This window comes from Corythoichthys intestinalis, chromosome 1 (assembly GCF_030265065.1).
Source record: "Corythoichthys intestinalis isolate RoL2023-P3 chromosome 1, ASM3026506v1, whole genome shotgun sequence".
NCBI lineage: Eukaryota > Metazoa > Chordata > Actinopteri > Syngnathiformes > Syngnathidae > Corythoichthys > Corythoichthys intestinalis.
This window is the reverse complement of record NC_080395.1, coordinates 21103561-21125351: the sequence shown is the minus strand read 5'-3', so window position 1 is coordinate 21125351 and position 21791 is coordinate 21103561. Positions and strand designations below refer to the sequence as shown.

The 21791-nt window shown below is 39.4% G+C and overlaps 1 protein-coding gene across 3 annotated transcripts in view; it reads left to right on the top strand.

Moving 5' to 3' along the window:
- The window catches only part of adamts18 (ADAM metallopeptidase with thrombospondin type 1 motif, 18), a 172340-nt gene extending 156350 nt beyond the window's left edge, over positions 1-15990 (top strand). Inside the window, exons 22-25 of one of the 3 annotated variants that reach the window (XM_057843203.1) lie at positions 1407-1477; positions 1563-1728; positions 6435-6627; positions 15308-15990. In XM_057843203.1, the coding sequence (XP_057699186.1) occupies positions 1407-1477; positions 1563-1728; positions 6435-6627; positions 15308-15426 (549 nt within the window). In that variant the 3' untranslated portion in view covers positions 15427-15990. Of the gene's footprint in view, positions 1-1406; positions 1478-1559; positions 1729-6434; positions 6628-15307 lie in introns of all 3 variants that reach the window. The other 2 variants (XM_057843192.1, XM_057843214.1) reach the window with 2 other exon arrangements.
- The last annotated feature ends 5801 nt before the right edge of the window (positions 15991-21791 follow it).

Genomic DNA, 21791 nt, shown 5'->3' with positions numbered 1-21791 from the left:
CCGCTCAGACAGATTTAAATGAAAGTACAGTGAAAGGCTCACTTGTTAATTGTGTTTTATGGAGTTTTGCTGCCCTCTGCTGGCCCTTGGGTGCGACTGATTTTATAGGCTTCAGCAGCCATGAGCATTGTGTAAGTATTTATTGACATCAACAATGGCGGGCTCCTAGTTAATTTTTTTATTGAAAATTTTACAAATTTTATTAAAACGAAAACATTAAGAGGGGTTTTTAATATAAAATTTCTATAACTTGTAGTTCTTGAGAATGTTAGATGAATGTTAGTACAAGTCTTTCTATCCATGGATCGCTTTAACAGAATGTTAATAATGTTAATGCCATCTTGTTGATTTATCGTTATAATAAATAAATACAGTCCTTATGTACTGTATTTTGAATGTATATATCCATCTTGTGTCTTATCTTTCCATTCCAACAATAATTTACAGAAAAATATGGCATACTTTATATAGATGGTTTGAATTTCGATTAATTGCGATTAATTACGATTAATTTTTAAGCTTTAATTAACACGATTAAAAATTGTAATCGTTTGACAGCCCTAATATATACTGGACTGTCTCAGAAAATTAGAATACACAATATTCTAATTTTTTGAGACAGTCCTGTGTATATATACAGGACTGTCTCAGGAAATTAGAATACACAATATTCTAATTTCCTGAGACAGTCAGGAAATTAGAATATTGTGTATTCTAATTTCCTGAGACAGTCCTGTATATATACACAGGACTGTCTCAAAAAATTAGAATATTGTGTATTCTAATTTTCTGAGACAGTCCAGTATATATAATATATATATATATATACAGGTATATATTTTTATTATTATTCTACTGTGGGGAAAAAGTGGAAAAACATGTCTTATATGTATCTTTTCCAATGGTAAGTCTGAATAAATACATTGAACACACACATAAAAAAAAAAAAAAATTGGGGGGGGCCGAGGGAGGCACTACTTCGCTGTTTTTCACTTATCACAGTGGGTTCTGGTCCCCATTAACCGTGAAAAACGAGGGATCACTGTAGTTGCACGGGGCTTATTGATTGCGCTGATGGAAATTAAATGAAAAGAAACTATCAATTCACAATGAGACAAAAACAAAGATAATGTTTACCGTAGGCGACATCTGAAAATTAGTCGAGTAAAAAGTACAGATACGTGCTGTAAAATGTAGTGAAGTAAAAGTAAAAAGTACAAATTCATATTTGTACTCAAGTAAAGTACAGATACACAAAAATGTACCTAAGTACAGTCACTAAGTACATTTACTTCTTTACATTCCACTACTGAGCTTGACGTATAGGAGTTTTTTTTTTCTTTACAGTATGACTTTGTTTCATTGGTGAGTGACCTATAGTGAGCTGTTAAATATGTGTCTTTTAGTGCTCCAGGTCATGTGGACCTGGCCTCCAAAAGAGAGAACTCCGCTGCGGGGAGAAAGATTTTCAGGGAGGGTAAGAACTCTCTATAACAATATCATTTAAATCCACAAAATTCAAGTGAGAAAGGGCTCATTTACTTGTGTTAAATTCCAAGCAGTTTTGTGGAGTTTCCCGTGAGGAGGTGCAGGAACCTCGCCAAACCCTCTGCAGATCTCCAGAAGGCCTGCGACAGAGGTCCATGCCCCGAGCTGGCCCGAGTCTTGCCGGGCAGGAGCCTCCCCAGTGCTGTGGTGTCAAGCTGGTATTCTTCTCCATGGCAACAGGTATATATACTAGTCTTGCTGCTTAACAGAATGTTGGTCATCTTGCTAGGGTTACCAAACACATGCATTCAAGTACAGATAGTCCCCGGGTTACGACGTACCCGACTTACGCGATTTTGACCTTACGACGCCGGAGTCTCGTCCGCGCACATTTGTTGGTTGTGAAGCATCCACAGAGGCAACACCTGCATATAACACCTTTTTAGTGTTTATTGTACGTTTTCAATTGTGGTCGAATACTTGGGGCGAGTTTATGTGATTATTTTTGATGTGTGGACGCTGATACATCGTAATAATTTATGTTGATTGTTACTGCTGTATCAGCAGCTAGTTACTAACGCAAATTTAAATTGCTGTTATTGAAAATGAAACGGATTTACCGTATTGGCCCGAATATAAGACTATAGATTATATAAAATATAATCTATTTATATAAGATAAGATTTACATAAGATTATAAGATGACCCCCTCTTTTTCAAGACTCAAGTTTGAAAAAATACTTTTTGAACACCAAATTAATTTTTATACAGAAAATAATTACAGTACATCTGAAACAAATGATCATAACAATATATTTGAGAGAAAAAGCATGTTATTTTGCCTCATTCAGATCTTAATATTTGAACATTTAAATATGTAAACTAAAGTGCAATCACATTCGTAAATCAATGCTTTCTGGTTTTTGAAATGTAAATAAACCAATCTATTGTGATAAAACAACAAACCTGCAATAACTGCATTAACCATAAGGGGTCGCTTTTTGCCTGGCACGGCCAGTATTTTTCCCTGTATTTTTCAAACACTGAGAGAATAGTCTGGGACCCAGCCCATTAACGGCTTCTCGAGCAAGTACAAAATCAATCGTCAAATCAGATTCGTTTATTTGCGTGACGTGTTCTTAACGAGCAACGTCACTCTTACGCGTCGGAAGTCGTCTCCACAACAACACAGATGGCGAACAGGAGAGCCGAGAATATGTTCCAATCCACGATAAAATCAGTTTTAAATGACCAAAAACACATCGACACAAGTCATTGACAACAGTCTGTCTTGCGCTAGCCATGTTGTATAAACTCCACTCTCCTCGTATGTTTACTTCCGCGTGCAAGTCCCTCGTCGCGTTTCTAACGTCACATCCGCCCGTCGCTGATTGGTCTACTCCGCTGTCTGTTTGCTGTGGCTTGCTACGTACTGGAAATTTTATCCGCTTAATGGTGGCCAGACTAATTAGCTGGAACAGCGGTGAGTCTGGAATGCCAGGCTAGGTCGCTTTGGCCGCGGGAGTCAAGTTCAGCATTCGATTCAATGATATCTGGCGCCATCTAGCATCGTGAATGGGTATGATGTCCAGATCCTGAATATAAGACGACCCCCACTTTTTCAGTCTTATTTCAATGCAGAAAACACTGTCTTATATTCGGGCCAATACAGTAATTTCATTTTTAATTTAGTTTAATTCTGCAAATGTTGACGTCATGAGCATCTGAATAAAGTCAGCAAACCACACGGACGTCTAACATTGTCATTTCGCCACTTAGCTCGCTGTCTAGCGAGGACTTGGCTTCAACGTCTTGGCGAGGACGGTACAATGATGTATAATCAGGGGTGCAAATATTTTTTTTGCCCAGGTTCTCAGAGGAGGACCTAGAGATGTGACTTGGTCCTCATTGAACTTGAGAGCCGACCCGCCTGATGCGATAAAATTATGACAAGCTTTAGTTAGAGCCAAATACCTTTTTATTAATTATATTAACAATTAATGCCTGATTAACATCAACTGGCACAACAAAATTGCCATTACTTTGAAGTGAAATGTAAAGAAATAAACATAAAAGCAGTACTAATTCAAAATATAGGGCATTATGCGGCTCCCACATTAACTCCAAGCCTTTGTAAAAGTGGGATGTCCTCCTCCTCATAAAAGCTCATTGAACGTGCATGTTTAGCTTTGTGAAATGCGAGCAAAAACACGTTTGTCAGTGCATGGCGCTGCTCTTCATTAACTTTATTCCGCCACTTGTCCATAGGGCGAGTGGGGTGCTGCCTGACATCAATAGTTTGTTTAATTGCCACATGCTCTGTTTTTTTCGTGCATTTCAAAGTTTGGATGGCTGAAATTCTTGGACCCTACATAAAATGCGCTGCTCTTATCAGCGATTCTCACGGCAAATTTTGTACCACATATCCATACGAGCATCATTTGCTTCTAGCTATGGTACCTCCTGCAGCCACTTTTCAGCAAAAGTCCTTTTTTCGGTAGCTCCGGTGACGTCTCTGTCGTCTGTCTGTCCTTTGATGGGGGTGGGGGAACACGGAAATAATTACTTAGTGGGGCCTGCCTCCGACATTTTGAGAAGTGATTATCTCGTGTCCGCCGCAAATACAGCGGTCAGCCATCGGTACGCAAAAGCGTATGGAAGCCGTTGAGGGCCAGCGCTTTTGTATACGTCCAGTACGCATGCGGACCACTTATGTGCACCCCTGTGTATAATACATGTTTTTGGATAGTTATTTTGAGATTTGGGGGGTATTTAAAGGGTTAATTCCGACAGAAGTTTGGGTTACGTCGCCAGTATAGGACTGTATTCTGTTGGTCAAATGTTAACGCTTGGTTAGGCTATCAAGACAACGGTGACAACTGATGTTGGGCATAGTTGAAAGTTTAGATGAAATTGTCATTCAGTAACATTGAACAGTGTATACCAAGGGTGCCCAATCCCGGACCTCGAGAGCCCCTATCCAGCTTGTTTTCCATGTCTCCCTCCTCTAACACACCTTAATCAACTAATCAGGATCATTATCAGGCTGCTGCAGAGCTTGCTGGTGAGCTGATCATTTGATTCAGGTGTGTTAAAAGAGGGAGACACGGAAAACAAGTTGGATAGGGGCTCTCGAGGACCGGGATTGGGCACCCCTGGAAAACAAAACTTTCCCTGTTATGGTACATACTAATTGCGAACAATATAACTAATGTAATGTTTTTGAGAGCCTGGTCCAAACATTTTATGATAAACAATTCAACTAAAATATAGTAATCATGCAGATGTTAGGTTTTCTTACATAAAAAAAAATACCGTAATTTCCCGAATATAACGCGCACTTTTTTTCCCCAAAATCAACTTGTAAAATCATTGTGCTCATTATACATGGATGGAGACAGAAATATATATATATGTATTACATATATATATAAACCTTTTTTTTTTTTTTTTATTGACACGGCTGCGTTGTGTTGAAGAAACGTATGTGGCGACCCGTTGCCGATCATTACGGTACATGACGTCACCATTTTGTTTCGGTAATACTTTACTTGATTTCGTATGTGTTAAATTCAGCTTTTTTCACTCTTCATAGAGCACAGAATTTAGTTTTTTCAACTCATTTGACTCAAGGTTTATTGCAGCTCCGCAACTCCGACCATAAAAAACGTAACAACAGACTTCCTGTGTGTGTCCGTCAACTATATCTGTCCCTCGGGAAACCCAAACCCAAATAACAATAGCTCCTATTGTTACTGTCGTGTTGACGGCGATGACCTCTCTCAGATTTCCGCCTTACGTTCTCACTTTCATTTTACCGTATCAATACATGGAAGAAACATTTATTCATCATGATGAAACGAGCAAGTTATACAGCAGCCTTTAAAAGAAACCGTAAATATTGTCAGTTTATGGTTATGTTTTGAACTACCAATGGGCTATGCTTGTGCTGTGTTTCACCAGTCAATAAAATGACATTTCTGTATCTGTACACGAGCTGTGTTTTCTTGTATTCTTCTATATATTAGTGGTAAAATTAGGGTGCACGTTATAAACGGGTACAATAATTTGCCCTAGATTTTACAAGTAAATTTGGGGTGCGCATTATACACGGGTGCGCCTTATATTCGGGAAATTACGGTAGTCAGTTGTATTTTGAGGATTTTTTTTTTTTTTTTATATAAATGGTACTTTCATGTTTGAAAATTCAAGTTTTACTTACACATAAGTTACACTTATAGGATGTTTAAAGTTTTTTTTCGTCAGAAATATAAAAATACTGCATCATAATGTTGCGAGTATGAGTCTTAATTTTCCAAAAGTAAAAAATAGGAATATTTTAATAAAGAGTTACAATACTAAAATAGTAATAAAAAAATCTTGACCAATCGTACATAACCATATGCAAAATTAATATATTGAATTAGTATATTGAACATTTTATTTCAACTGCACAATTTTGGGGCACTCTGCTTTTCTAGAAAGCAAAATTTGTATGTAAATTGCCTAAAAAAAAAAAAGAGTACGAATCTTCAAATCAATTAAAAAAAAAAAAAAAAAAAATACAAATCCTGGAAAAAAGGTCAAATCTTACAAGAAAATAGTTGTATTTTCTCCAAAATAAGCCCCATATTCTCATGTTTGCCAAGTGTAAACACCACTCGCTTCTTTTGATGACCCACACGTGGATTTGAGCGTGAATTTTCCGCTTGCACTGCTGTGTCATCACCAGCAAGTCAACAAACAGCATGGGCAAACTGTGGGCAGCTTGTTGTGTGTTCTTGGTTCTCATCCATTATAGATCAAGTCTTAAGGGCAACCTGTGATAGTTTGAGGCGAGTGTTTGATTCCCGCCTGTTTCCACCAGAGGAGAAGCTTGTCGACATCTGGCTGGAGGGCGACTATGTTCTGTAACTTTGTTTTCCTCATGGCTTCCTCCGCTTCAGTGTTCAGTGTCCTGCGGCGGTGGCGTCCAGACCCGCAGTGTACAATGTCTGCTTCACGGTCGTCCGGTGGCCGGCTGCATGCTTCATCAGCGACCGGTCGCTTCGCAGGCCTGCAACACTCAGTTCTGCCCCCGCCCAGCCTCGCCGCCACAAAACCAAAACCGGGTCACAGCGGACGGGACCACGCTAAGAGGTAAAATGCTCTTTAAACGTGTTTACAATACCTCTAAATACCATGAAAATTTAGATCTTGTTTATTATTGTTATTACTTTTACAGTTCTCATGTTAGATTACCTCTTGTTAAAGCAAGTTGCCATTTTGGGCAATTAAAACAAAACTTCAACCTCATAAAGACATGGACATCACATTTAGGATCCCATACAATATTTGGTATGCAAGTGTGGCCTACATGACCCAAAATTCCACTTATATGGATGCCAGGTCTCAATTATTATTATACTACGTAGTAATAATTTTAATCAATATTTTATATGTGTGTATACACACACACATATATATTATATATATATATATATATATATACTGTATGTGTATATATAATACATAGAAAATATTAATAAAAGCTAACTTTAAACGAATAATAGCAGAAATACAATCTGGCTATGGCCCCCAACACACAACCACACACCCACACAAAAAATCAACATAATATTTAAAGCAACACTAGGTAACTTTTCAACCTTAATAAAATATTTTCATAACATTTGTGATGATATGTCGACCAGAGGTTGCGCTAGACATTTTCGTTGTCTGTCATTTTGACTGACAGGGTCATAAAAATCCGGTCATAATCTATTTTTACCAGTCACTGAAATTTTTAAAATGATAATGATGACATATTCAATAGTATTTAGTTTTCATTCATTTTTAATTTGTAACGCTTGCTTGGCGGCGAAAAATTAGACACTGAAGTTGTATTTTTCTCCCTCTTTTTACTCTGCTTACCGCCAACAACACCAAAAAAACAACTCCACTCCCAAAGAAAAAGAGGCAACCCTATAGACCCCAATCACCAACGTCACACAATGATCTTAATTGTGGTTGTCAGCCCAAAATCTTCTAAATATATATTAAATGCATCTTACCAGATATAAAATGACTACTACATAGTCTGTGGTGATCGTTTGGTGCCCCGATTTCTTGTCGAATTACAGCAGTCCATCTCGCTCTCCTCTTCGGTAATTCCAGCTCCAATAGCATATATTTAAAAATGCTACCGTTCACAAGTTCGTAGTTGGATCACGGCGATCTCGGCGAACCACCGTCTGTCACAATTCCTCCCTCTCTCGGCCTCTCCCGGGAGTCGAGCTGTTATCATCATTGTGGAACGCAAACTATATATGTTCGATATATGTCCATCAACGTACAAGTCAAGTTGTCTTCTCTTTTATAACAGCATTTCCCAGCTGTAAACAAACGAATAAAAACTTGTAACACTTGGATATATGCGGTGCATTCAAACACGATTAGCAACAGGCGGCTAGCAGCAGTAGCAGAAGCTAGTTGTTGTAAAAATGATTAAACTTCGTAATTACAATCCTCATCGTAATATCAATAGCAAAGGCAACAAGTCGTTTCATGCGCCAGATTTTAGGTTTCGTATTTTTAGAGCACATTACCTTCCATAACAGCGGGGGCATGACTGCAGGAGCTGTCAGTTTCGTCCATCTCCTTATGACGAGTACGAGCACCCATGGTTTGGAAATCGACATGGTACGAAGCATGGAGGCCTTGGCTTGGTTCTCCACCCGCCTACATCAAAATAACATTCCCGGGATCTTGTATAAAGACCTTCCAACTTCTATTCCACCGCCATTGACTTCAATGGTAAACAGGCGGAAACGGAAGGGGAAGGAAGACATAAGGAAGTAAACCGGTACCTCGAAAACTTGTCTATACACAGGCGGCAATCTAGTCCACCAATTGGATCACGCGCTGGCACACCGGGTGCACCAATAAGAACCTCGCGTTGATGTGTCAATCACGGTGCCGCCGCCAGACCCCGGTTACACTACAATATTCTGACAGAATAGCCAACGACGTCATGCATTAAGAGAGACAATAGCTAATTAATGTGCCACCCTGTGGTCTGGGGTGTGAATTGCAACCTGTCAAAATGACTGACGGACTTCAGTTTTTTCCGTCACCGTTTTAAAAAACCGGTCAACGACGGAAAATTTCCGGTTAACGCGACCCCTGATGTCGACTGACAACTAGTTGAATGACACCTCTTTTATATCTTGAGGGGGGGCTGTATCGCTTTCACCAGCACTAATTAACTTTGAGGAGGATGGAAGAAATCCTGTCACACAAAAACTACAAATGCGCTGACTGCTTTATAGTGTACGTCACTTCCCACTGTCCCCATTCATTATAAAGACAGAAGTCGATGCGAACACTTTTGCGCGAATTCTGTAAAGATGGCAGAGCAACAAAAGCGACAAAAAGTTTTGTCTGAGGAGGAAAAAAAACTGACATTACCAGGATACTTAAGAATAACTATTGGCCTGGCTTTCACTCACTGCAGTGAACCGAACTCGTCAACCATGATGAGTTCAGGAGGGGTGGGGGGGTTAGCAACACATAGCCACACGGTTGGCAACCATCCTATGTCATTGTTTAGCCACAACAGGATTCATTGCTTTATTATTATTGTTCTTTCACACAGCCCCTGGAAACCGAAATGTCGTTAAATCCATCTGCAGGCGACTCGGAGATTGATTTTTTTATTAATTGATGATTTTACAACACAGTGCTGGTCCTCACGGGAAACAGTCTTCCTTAAGGCAAAAACTATAGCTTTTGTCCACCGATATCGCTATAATCGAAAAACTGAAAAGTTACATAGTGTTTCTTTAAATGAGTGCCTATAAAGGGTTAACAATTTGCTGTAATGTTTACAAGAATAAAGGTGTGTTTTTTTTGGGATATGAATTTGACGTCATAGAATTTAAGGTGTTAATTATTTTATGATGTTAAAAATGAAATTTAATGAGTTATGAATTTTTTTTTTTGTGTGCACCTTGATTCCCTCAGTTAACAAATGCCAAGCATCTTAGTTTGGAGACCCTTAAAGGTCACTCTAAGCATAGCCGCTGTGACCAGACCATGCACAAAGGCTGCAGGATTCTACATTAATTTATAACCCAGCACATATACTGGGGTAAAACAGATACTGATATTTTCCGATATTATTTGTAATGCTTTTATCGGCCGATATTATCCAGGCATGAAAATCTCTCACCTTTCGGCGAAATTCGCCGTTTTGAAGTCAAAAAGGGCGACCTACGTGAATTGCGTAGATCCGAGGAGAAATTCTTTTTGGGAGGAAGGGGGGGGGGGGTCGGGAGGTTTAATTATTATTATTATCATCATGTGATTAACTTACGTACGTAAACTGAGCACTCAAGAACACAGTCAGCAAATCCTTCTAGATGCTTCGCTGACGAGAACCAATCATCGGGCCAAGCTGCATTCCATTATTCCAAACGCGCGCACTCCTTACGTGTGTACATGGAGTGCTCGGAGAGCCTTCGGTTGCATTGCAAAGCAGCGAAAACAAAAAGCAGGCCTTATCCACATCGGGGCAGAGCGCAGCATACACACTTGCCTGTATTTGCCAGCAGATTGAATTTGGTGAGTAATGGTTTCAATCGTTTTCACGTTTTGCGATATAAAAAAGTTACTGCCATTCGTTGCAGCTTGCGTTGAACACTGCCAGAGCTAGCCAAATCTCCCATGAAAAAAAATAGCTCCCGTTAAAGTCAAGCTTGTGTATTTAGCGGTAATATAAACGAAGAAACACACTGTTGAGTCAAATTAAGCGGCATTCTCTCGGATGGAGGGAGCGCCTCACATCGCTCCCGTCACCCGCCGGAGACGCGTTATTTTCGGCTTGGATTTGAGCTGACGGCCGGTGTCGGCACAAAAGCGGCCCGACGAGTGGTGGGAATGAGTCCTGCTTCTTAAAGCTTTTCAGAAATACAGGGATCCCTCGTTTTTCGCGTTTCATGGGGACCAGAACCCGCCGCAAAAAGTGAAAACCGCGAAGTAGCGCCCCCCCCCCCCCCATTTTTTTGTGCGTGTTCAATGCATTTATTCAGATTTTACATTGGAAAAAAGATACATATATATAAGACATGTTTTTTTTTCACTTTTTTCACCAAAGTATCATTTATAAATGGTTTTCAAGCACTTCAAAATGTAAGAATTATGATAAGTTTTAAACATGTTACTGCCCCACCAAATTATTTTTAAACAAGAATAAAGTAGTTAGAAAATGCTTGGCTTTATTAAAAGCTTCATAGTGAGTCTACTCAAACCCTCTCAGGCTTTGGTAAACGGTGATTGGCACATGTGCAAAGTTTTTCTTTTTATATATATATTTTTGTTTGAAGCAACTTATTTGATTGAATAATAAAGACACAAATGTCCTAGCCAAAATGTGGCCCAAACGCAAAACATTACTTAAATGGAAAAATTTGTTTCAATCAAGAAAAATAGTTTTCAAAAGCTTTTTTTGTCTCAAATTTATTATTGCAATCAAAAACTTTTTTTTTTAATTGAAGTTACTTTTTGGGATTAAAAGTGTATACTGTATTTTGATTGAAGCAACTTTGTTTTTGATAGAAGTAACTTTGTTTTTTGATTGAATAATAAAAACACAAATCTAACTCCATCGTTATTGAGTGAGAAAGAAATTAAGAAAGCTTTAAAACTAAAAGCCACCGGGGAGTCTGTTTGTTTTTTTAAATATTTATATTTCATTACATAGACATGCGTCGTAGGGAAGGGAGATTGAGGGATAAAAAAAGGAGTTAGATGAGGCTGCTAAAGGCAGTGGATACCTCATCAGCTGGGTGAATAGCAGACCTGGTAAGAACAAGTTTGCAAGGATAGTCGGGTATTAAATCCAATTATAAACACAATTACAATGTTATTTTTCTATAAGAGTTTTATGTCACTGCTTTATTAATCATTAGGTGCTAGAGTTGTTAAGTATGGATAATAATGAAATAATAGTTTTAAGAAAACTGTGCTGTTGGTGGCTCAGTGACCATCTGATGTGGTTTGTTCTCAGATGAACAAGTTGAGGAAGGAAGTTTTGATGCAGAGGTTGAAGGAAGAAAAGAGGCAGACTGACTGAGTCACAGCCAGAAAGTGTTGATGACAGTTTTGATTTCTATTCACTGTTGCCCCCTCCCAATTAAAGTATGTCACAGTCGCAGCCAATTATTATCTAAAGCTGGTTAAAATTTAAGTTATGTTGTTTTAAGGTGTATTAAATACTTGTTCATGTGCCCCTTTTGATCTACGAGCACCCACCCCTCCACCGGTCTCTGCATGGCCCTGCTGAAACACAGTGTGGGTCGACAGAGCTCAATATTTTGTTGGGGTGTACAATACAGTGTACTGGAACATATTTCCTCCACACCCTTCTCACCTTTTTAACCCCTGACCCATTTTCATGCCTGATTATCGGACAACTCTAACATTGATTTCTTTTCTTTTCTTTTAAGAGAACAAACCTAGGAAAATAAGAGAAAGTCGACTTTGCCTCGACTTTTTTCCCTTCAATAGTAACACATTTATTTAACTATATGTATATACATATTAAAGTACCTTTTAATTTACGTTCTAATGGAAAAGTTTCCTGAGAGAAACATGGGTGGCACCATCTTTGACAATTTCTGCTCCAAACGTCCGGTTCAGACACAACAACATGAATTGCGGTTGAAGTAAGCAGTGTGTTGACAAAGTTAAAACTGCAAAATCAAACCAGAGGAATTCACGGAATCTCCAAAAATGGATTCAGCACGACATAGATGAGACTCCGAGGCTTTCTGTGCTGTGCGTGAACTCCTGGAAGCGCCTATATATATATACAGGTATATATGGTTGGAAGTGGAATGTTTTTATAAGCGACCAGCTAGTAGCTACAATGCGCCAGTGTGGATCTACTTCACCATACTCCTTGAATTGAAACCAGCTGCAGACAGTAAGTTATGGATATACCCATGAGCAGATTTTCAAGGGGGACCAGGGCCAGGCACCCCCTGGTGGCCGAAAAGTGTAATTGCATGTAATTGACTTTCCTGTACAGTATATAATTTTAAAATTGAGAATCTTTTGGTAAACTTTTGTCTATCAAAGTTGTAAAGCAATAAAACAAACAACAAAAATGAATGAAATGAACAAAAAAAAATTTTTTTATAATGGGTCAAAATTATTTTTTGAACAGATCATGTGACTAGCACCTAAGACGGTCATTTGCTTTGCTTAGCCAAAACCACCTTAGGACCGAAGCAGCAAGGATATGGATATACGTAATTTTTTTCTAAACCTAAGCTTTCAAAAGCGACAACAACTACTGAGCAAGAACCAAAGATTGAAACTGTGGACCATGAAATGCTAGAGACCACCGTCAAGATGGTGAGCGGAGTTTCAATTTGCCCTACTAAAGACGCTAATTGTACAACAGAGCCACCACCGGTGTCTTGCTAATGTAGTTACCCCCTTTAAAAATTGTGTCCCCTGGCCGCGAGAGTGCACACACACACCTAAGTTATGTTAACATAAACAAGTAATTGAAGCCAGAAAAGAACCACGGTTATACATTTTGGACATCGGCGTTTATTAAACTGGAGAAAGTCCATACAGGACTTGAATTTCAGTAATAACAGTTATAGGTCATCCTACGAGTAAAACAGTGAAACATTGCTGTTTTTACGTTCAGTACGTATGTTGCGTTATACGACAGAAAGAAAAGTTTGTTTTTTTTATGGATGGGCCATGTTTTAAAACCTCGTAACTACATCACCAAAACACGGAAATCAAGACAATCAGTGCAGCGCAGTGGCTCTGCCCAGGGGATACAATTTTTGACGGGGGTAACTACATTGGCACGACACCGGTGGGCGTACCACATTAAATGGATGACGATCTTGGCGAAAAGTATAGCTGTCGTAAGCGGCTTGATTTAGAAATCCCCTCATGATGATGGGGAAAAAAAAAAAAAAACGCTCATTTTCAAATTATTATAAATATTGTTGTAAGTTAATTTTATTGCTGACACTGCGTTTCGGGGTCATCAACATATTGTGCCCCCCACCCCCCACCCCCGCCCCAAAAGTCAAACTCTGCCTATGGATGTACCCAAGAATCCACTTAAAAGATTGTATGTTTGTTCTTATCACTTCCTGGATCATTCGTGGACAAAATTCTACAACCTGTGTTAACATGAGGTGTAGATTTATTACTGAATGTTTTTTGGACCCTTATTGTTAAGTGTAGCACATGTGTCCCTTAACTAAGAAATTATAAATGCTTAAGTTAACAAACCCTAACCCTATATAGGCCTATATATATTTTTAATTTTACCAAACTATTAGTTACTGTCTGATTATGCATTAACTAATGTTAATTAATATATTACTAAATGTTAAATAAGGGATTATATGTATTATTGTAATGTTACTTAAACATGAGTAATTGTCTTATAATGCATTAACTAATGCATTACCTTAATGCATTAACACGTGTTAGTTAATAATAAATGTTAGATAAGGGAATAAATGAACTTTTGTCATGTTACTTAAAGATTAAAGATGTCCCAATCGATTGGGATGCCGCTCGATCGGGTCCGATCACGTCATTTTCAAAGTATCGGAATTGGCAAACAAATATCGGACATGCCTTTTTTTAATATATGTATATATACATATTATTTAAATTGTTTTCTGATTGTATTTAACGTTACAGACAAAATGTCTTACACTCATCCAGAGTAGTTTTGGCTTAAAGTAGGGCTATCAAATTTATTGCATTAACGGCGGTAATTAATTTTTTTAAAATTAATCACGTTAAATAGTTAACGCATGCGCTGCACAACCCACTCACGCATTGTCGCGTTCAATCTATAAAGACGCCGTTTTACCTATAGATAGTGCTGAAAGGCAGCGTATTATCAGTAGAGAGAATTTTGACAGCCTTTGGAGCCTTTTTTTATGTGGCTAAAGCCTTACAATACCTCTCTCAGCTATTAAAAATAACGTGGGAGGCAATGTGGGGAAGAAAGGTAGTAGTTGATCATTTTCTTAACACCCTATGTTCTTTCCCAACGCAGAGAAGGTATATCATTTGGTGCCCCTACGCACAGTCATGGTTGCACTTCCCATCATGCATTTGGGCAGAAGTTAAATGGCTGCACTATTATTTACTGAAAGCTCAACAAATACACTAGATGGCAATATTTAGTCACAATATACAAAGTCACATTTATCCTTTAAGAATTACAAGTCTTTCTATCCGTTGATCCCTCTCACAGAAAGAATTTTAATAATGTAAATGCCATCTTGAGGGATTATTGTCATAATAACCAAATACAGTACTTATGTACTGTATGTTGAATGTATATATTCGTCCGAGTTTTATTCATTTTTGTCTTAATACATTGCCAAAATGTATATGATCGGGAAAAATTATCGGGAATGATTGGAATTGAATCGGGAGCAAAAAAAAAAAAAAAAAGTAATCGGATCGGGATCGGCAGATACTCAAACTAAAACGATCGGGATCGGATCGGGAGCAAAAAAACATGATCGGAACAACCCTAGTTACAGTAGTTATTGTCTAAAAATGCATTAACCAATGTTAATTAAGGGACCCTTATTGTAAAGTGTTACCGAGGGATTTTGATGGATGGGGAACGTGTAAAACGGAAGCGCGAGCAGAAATGCGGAAGTACCTTGGAAACTTTTCTATAGTCTTAAAACAACTACTACTGCAAAAATAAGTATCTTTTCCCATGACGCAGGTAGCTGTACTGAAGCGCCATGTCTTTTCTCCTCAGGCGACCCGCCCTGCACGGACCGCTTCAGCTGGTGCCACCTGGTCCCCCAGCACGGCGTCTGCAGCCACAAGTTCTACGGGGATCAGTGCTGCCGGTCCTGCACAGGGAGAAGGTTGTAGCGCTGCCCCTACTAAAGAAGGAAAGGACCCGAAACCATTGAAGCGGGCCTTTTAGAACCTTCAGAACACATGGAACTGCACCTGACAGAATGTGTTTGTCCTTCCTGGAGTACTTGACTACTGAACTGAGTAAAGAAAGAAGAAAAAATCAACAAACTGGAAAAGTAACATTTTCTGTCTATGGGACATTTGAGCGCTCTTCCCATTTTGTTATTAGCTCACCCTGTATCGTGTGTGTATTTAAAGGATCCGATGCCTTTATTTAACTTATTGCTCATGATGTTACATTATGTTGTGCAGTGGATCTGTGATGTGTAACTCACCCAGACATTCTCCACGTGATGACATTATGTATTTTTATGATTTGGTGTTTATTTTTAAGAAGCATTACTAGCATTTGGTGCACTTCTCCTGGTCCTCTTTTTCTGCTTCCTGCTGCTGACGCATGACCCGGACATTCCATGCGTGTTGACACGGTGGAAACCATGCTTTTCTGTGCGTCTCTTTCACTCGCCTGTATTGCTAAGATTATAATATAACTTGGTTGTGAAGCAACACCTATTGGTTCTGATTTATGACTTATAGAAGTTTAAATGAACGCAATAACAACAACGACAAAAATACTCCACCAAATAATCTGTTGAAATTAGGGCTGTCAAACGATTAAAATTTTTAATTGAGTTAATTACAGCTTAAAAATTAATTAATCGCAATTAATCGCAATTCAAACCATCTATAACATATGCCATATTTTTCTGTAAATTATATATATATTCTGTAAAATAAATTGTTGGAATGGAAAGATAAGACACAAGATGGATATATACATTCAACATACGGTACATAAGGACTGTAGTGGGCATTTCACTCTACTGTCATTTAAATCTGTCTATGCTGTCCTCACTCCGAAGCGTCTACTTTTTCCAAAGCTAGACAGCTAGTGAACGACGCCTTAATAATCAGACTTCTTCCTTTTTCATCTGATTTATTAATAAAATGGACTCAAACCACTGTCCTCTTTAGACTGTAGTGAAACTACAAAAAAAAAGTATACAAGCATTGCATTAGCAACAACGTTAGCTTAGCACGCTATACAGGTTCACTAAACATAAACAAAAAGCGTCTCATACAAAAAATATAACATTTCGCTTACTAACATAATATGTACATTCTTTACAACAACCATACTTACGGACAAATCTTCTCTAAGGATCATATAAGCATAACATTACAACGTAGGCGTCAGCCCGAGACGTCGTGCAGCCATATTGAACTGGCAAGAAAGCAATAAACCATGTCGCAAATCGACTACAAGAGTTCGCTGTTAGACAGCACAAAAAAACCTTGCTGTAAAACTTACCAAAAGGCAGAATACTGTCTGAGCGGGACATGTGCGTTAATTGCGTCAAATATTTTAACGTGATTAATTTAAAAAATTAATTACCGCGCGTTAACGCGATAATTTTGACAGCCCTAGTTGAAATGCATGTGTCGTATAACTTACCATTTATAGGGCCAGTTACTATTTCTGGGAATTAAGAAAACAAAAACACAACATACGTGGTCATCACCTTTTGAGTTATGTGTGTACGTGGATGCCAGGTCTCAATTTTAATATAAATATTTGTAATTGTTAGTGTTGGGCATCGTTTGAATTTGAACAGTTCCTATTCCGGTTTTTCATTCCGGTTCCAAACGATTCTCAATACCGATTCTTTTAATAGGCAGGGTCAAAAAGATTGCATAGTTTATATTAATTTCTTAAAGGGGAAATGTGAACTAAGGTTGGCCAACCATGTTTTTGAATAATATCAATGGCTAAACAATTATAAGCATATTTTCGTTTTTTTTTTTAAACGCAACCCTTCCAGATTGTTTGTTTAACGCCCCTGACAACGAAAATGCTTTTCTTCGGCAATCTTCGGAAATCTTCGGAAATTACGTCACACCGGGAAATGCGAGAAAGTCCGCCATAGAGCAGTATTGTTTGTTGCATTGCTTCTCGGTAAGATGTCACGGCGGTGTGTGGCGATGTTTTGTTCTCACTCAAACGAAAAGTTGTATGAGTGGTCAAAGGCTAGCAGGGCACGTAAATGGACATCTTTCGTTCGCACGAAGCGAATGAATTTCACGCCATCATCGAGTAGTGTTCTCTGCTGCAAACACTTCGAAGATGCCTGCTTCCTTAACCGGTCTGCTTATGATCAAGGATTTGCCAAAAAGTAAGTGTGATTTTTGGATAGATGACTGATGACTTTGTCAAAGCAGAGCTGCCAACTGTTGTGGAATGTACAGTAGAAGCTAGCAACGTTAGCCGAAAGCCAACTCGTGGCAATAGTCGTGGCATAGTTGTTGTTGTGTTCGCTAGTGTTACGTCCCAAGGACGGCTCGCGAAGGGCGTAACATAAAACGAGCCACACAATTTCACAAGTGGCACAAAATTTACACAACAAGCTCGCAATGAATATGGTAAATGGTGTTATATAGCGCTTTTCCACCTTCCAAGGCAATATGTACAAATGTAGATGAAGCGCGGCTTCAGGGTAAGCCCAGGCCAAACAAACAAAAGGAATCTACACTTGAACCCCAACCGCTAACTAAACCCTGATCATGAAAAAGAACGAAGAAAAGACAGCCACTACCCTAGCTTCTTACGCTAAAAAAAACAGGAGAAAACTGGTTGAACAGAAATGGCGACTTACCCTTTCTTGCTTCAGTGCTCTTATTTACAGTGGTGAACAAAAACGATCCAATAACGAACAAACACAAAAGACCTCACCGAAAAAGTGGGAGTGTATCAGACTAGCGATCAAATGCAAACGAGCTTGAATGGCGAGCTAACAGCTGCGAGGAGGACCGCGGCAGAATGCTGTCAAATGTGAACGTTGACAGCTCAAGTCCCGCAGTGAATCATGGGAAATGTAGTCTCGGGACAACACTGAAGTGGTGCTTTGTAATCTGTTCGCTTGTGTGAAAAAACTACATTTCCTCACGCCATTAGACGCCACTTCCTGCCGATAGCCCCAGGAAGTAGTAGTAGCTGGAAGTACGAGGCGAGGCGGAGATGAGCGACAAGCAAAACTTCGCGGTCGAATGTGGTGGCAGTCCGCTATTATTTTGTTTTCTTATTGTTGCCACAATAAAGTGGAGAAAGCCATCAACGACTCATCTCCTTCTCCCCCCCGCCCAACATTTTTATATTATTATATTACATGCATGAGCGCTGCCGGATCTGCCAAAATGAACATGCAGTCTGATTATTTTTTTTTTTAAACAATGTCATCAGATAGACAAAAACATAAAATTATGTGCAAATGCCTGCATCTTCAAATCATGAAGATAATAACAGCCTATATTTTACCAATCTTGTAATCTCGATGGGTCTTGTCTCCATTCGATGTCAGGTAGTCTGGGCACATTGTTTGCATCCTGATTAGCGTCTGGCAAATACATGCACGATCCAACATAAAATTGCAACCTCCTCCTCCTCTTCAAAAACTTGGGTCTCCTCACCTGCGCTTGATCTATCACTTATATCGCTGTTTGAAGGGCTTTGTAGGGCGGCCGTATGGAGCGCTCCCATCGCTGTTCTCGGTGTGACGTATCACCTCCGGGTTCGTCCCCTTTCAGGCTCGAACTTCGGAAACGCGATTATTTTGTCAAATATACAACATATACATTTTTTTTTCATGCTTTATTTGTTGGACAATGTTTAATTACTTTAATTGTGACCCTATTTGGCATGTGAAGAAATTACTTCACATTACAGCTTTAACTTCTCAATTATTTTTTTACATTCTATGAACTTTGCTATGAATTTCTCACAGGGCTATTTTTAAAAGGATTCTTGATATTAAAGACAAGTAGGCTCTAATAAAACACAATTGTTCTCTTGTACTAAAATATGTTGTTAGAAACACATAAAATGTTAAATCAATGGCAATATTTTATAATTTTTAGTACATATTTTGACCGATAGTTGGCGCCATGTTTTGCGGGCTCGTAGTGATGACATAATTGGGACGTTTCCAATTGTGTACAATTAGTGTGTATTGTTGCCTAAACTCGCTAAGTAAAATCCCACGATGTGCTGCTTTTGGATGCAATTTCCAGTCAAATGGTAAAAAGGGGAGTGATGTGAGTCTCCTCAGATTTACGATTGACAAGAAGAGGAGAAAGGTTTGGAAAAATGCCTGTAGACTAACAAAACTTCCCAAAGACCCAAGGCTTTGTTCTCGCAAATTTTCTCCTACCGCATTCGAGCCTTTTAGTCGACGACAACTTATGAAAGAGCTCACTAGAGCGACTGGATATAAGCGGAGACTAAAATCAAATGCTGTTCCAACTATTTTCCCTCTCAAGAAGCCTCAACGCGCTCGGATAGCGAGGGAAATGCGCGCAATAAAGCGCCAAAGACAAGAAATTGCTGGCCGCTCTCTTAAGCAGGCAAGCTGCTCCTGTGCTACAGCGGTAGGCGATCCTTCGGGCGTACCGCTAGTCACAGAGGAAGCTAATAATTCACCTCTACTGTCAGTTCATCAGGCAGTAAGTGTGTCTTTTCAGTATTCACCTAATATGAGTGATGCTGCCACTCAAACCGATCCAGACACGTCCGATGCAGCGGTACAGTGGTCAGCTGATGAGCGCTGAGCACTTAATATAGACCACCCTTACGTAGCTAAACGTGAGTTGGATGTATAAGACATGGAGGATACGATCCCAGGTTATGTTCCCGTCAGATGAAAAATTTAATGAGGACTGTGAAGGAATTCTGCCCCCCGGCCAAGCCGCGGAAACAGCGACAGCCGAACAAAATGTTGTTCCGCTGGCACAGCTCCCGCAAGTCGACCAGGAGGGGCCAATCCCGCGCGTTCACTCCGGTGTTAACCATTTGTACTGACTCCATTTAGAACGGTTTAAAGAAGGCTTACTGAAAACAGGTTGATAATTTATTCGTCGACAATGGTCAAAAATAAGGCAAAACAGACGACGGAGAGACAATGCTGGATCCAGGGTCGGCAAAAGAACGGCTACCTAGAAAATGTTCCCGAAAAGCGACTGTTGTTCTCTAAATGTTAAAGTGATCCTCTAACTTAAATACATGTAGGCTCTAATAAACCACAAATGTTCTCTTGTACTAAAATATGTTGTTAGAAACACATAAAATGTTAAATCAATGGCAATATTTTATAATATTTAGTACATATTTTGACCGTTGGTTGACGCCATGGTTTGCGGGCTCGCAGTGATGACATCAATGGCATCTTTCCAAATGTGTAGCGTGTTCAACAATTGCTTATTGCTGCCTAAACTCGCGAAGTAAAATGCCACGATGTGCTGCTTTTGGATGCAATTTCCAGTCAAATGGAAACAAGGAGAGTGAAGTGAGTGGTCAAGGTGGAATTATTATTTTTAGTGAATAAATGTGCATAAGTGGAAGCTTCTCCCCCTTTTTGCTCCCTGTGTGCACGTATCCTACCCACCACGCGTTGCAACTGGCGCCCGAACATGTATCCTGGATCCTCAGTCAAGCAAGGTCCCACCGCGTCTGCGATATTGGTTTCGGATCTGTCCATTGTTTTGAATTGTCGGTCCCACCATGGCTTTTCGGATCAGTCTATTTTGTGGAATCGACGGCCTGATCGCGGCTGGAACATTGCCATGGGATCAGTCTAATTCCTGGATCTTCGAGTGAGTAAAAAAAACGCGGATTTGGATTACTATTGCAATCTTTTTTGTTGACTATTCTTCGTGGGAGTTTCCCCCAAATCATACTAAATAATTAAAGCACTATGGCACGCTACAGTGTTGACAGTGACTGACGTGGACCTTACAACAATGTTGGAGTTCGTCAGGGAACACGGGTTTGCGTACTGCTGAGCTCCCCAGTGAAGAGTGGTCAAGGTGGAAATATGCACATTTATTCACAAAAAATAATAAGTGGAAGCTTTTCAAAACCCTTTTTGGTACTTTTATACACGTATCCTAGCTACCACGCGTTACAATGTACAAGACATGGATTACACAAGGTGTGCTCTTTGGCCTGTACTGTAAGCACACGACAGCTCTGGATGCTAACAATCTACATAATTATATTGGGATGTTTGAAAACGCTATATGCTTACCTTGAATATCTGCTAATAAAACCGGAGTTCCCAACACTCTCGCTCCCAACCCGAGTTCCCAATAGCACTCTGTCGCTCTGTTGCCATTGAGACAGCGAGTGCATCACCAGTTTTGCCCAACTTTTGTCTGATCAGGTATTTGCTGCAGGCATTTTTCCCTGAAGCTTGTCTTGTGAACGACCGACAGTGCTGTCCTGCTCTTCACTTTTCAGATCTGGTTCGAATAGGAAGGGTAGAACT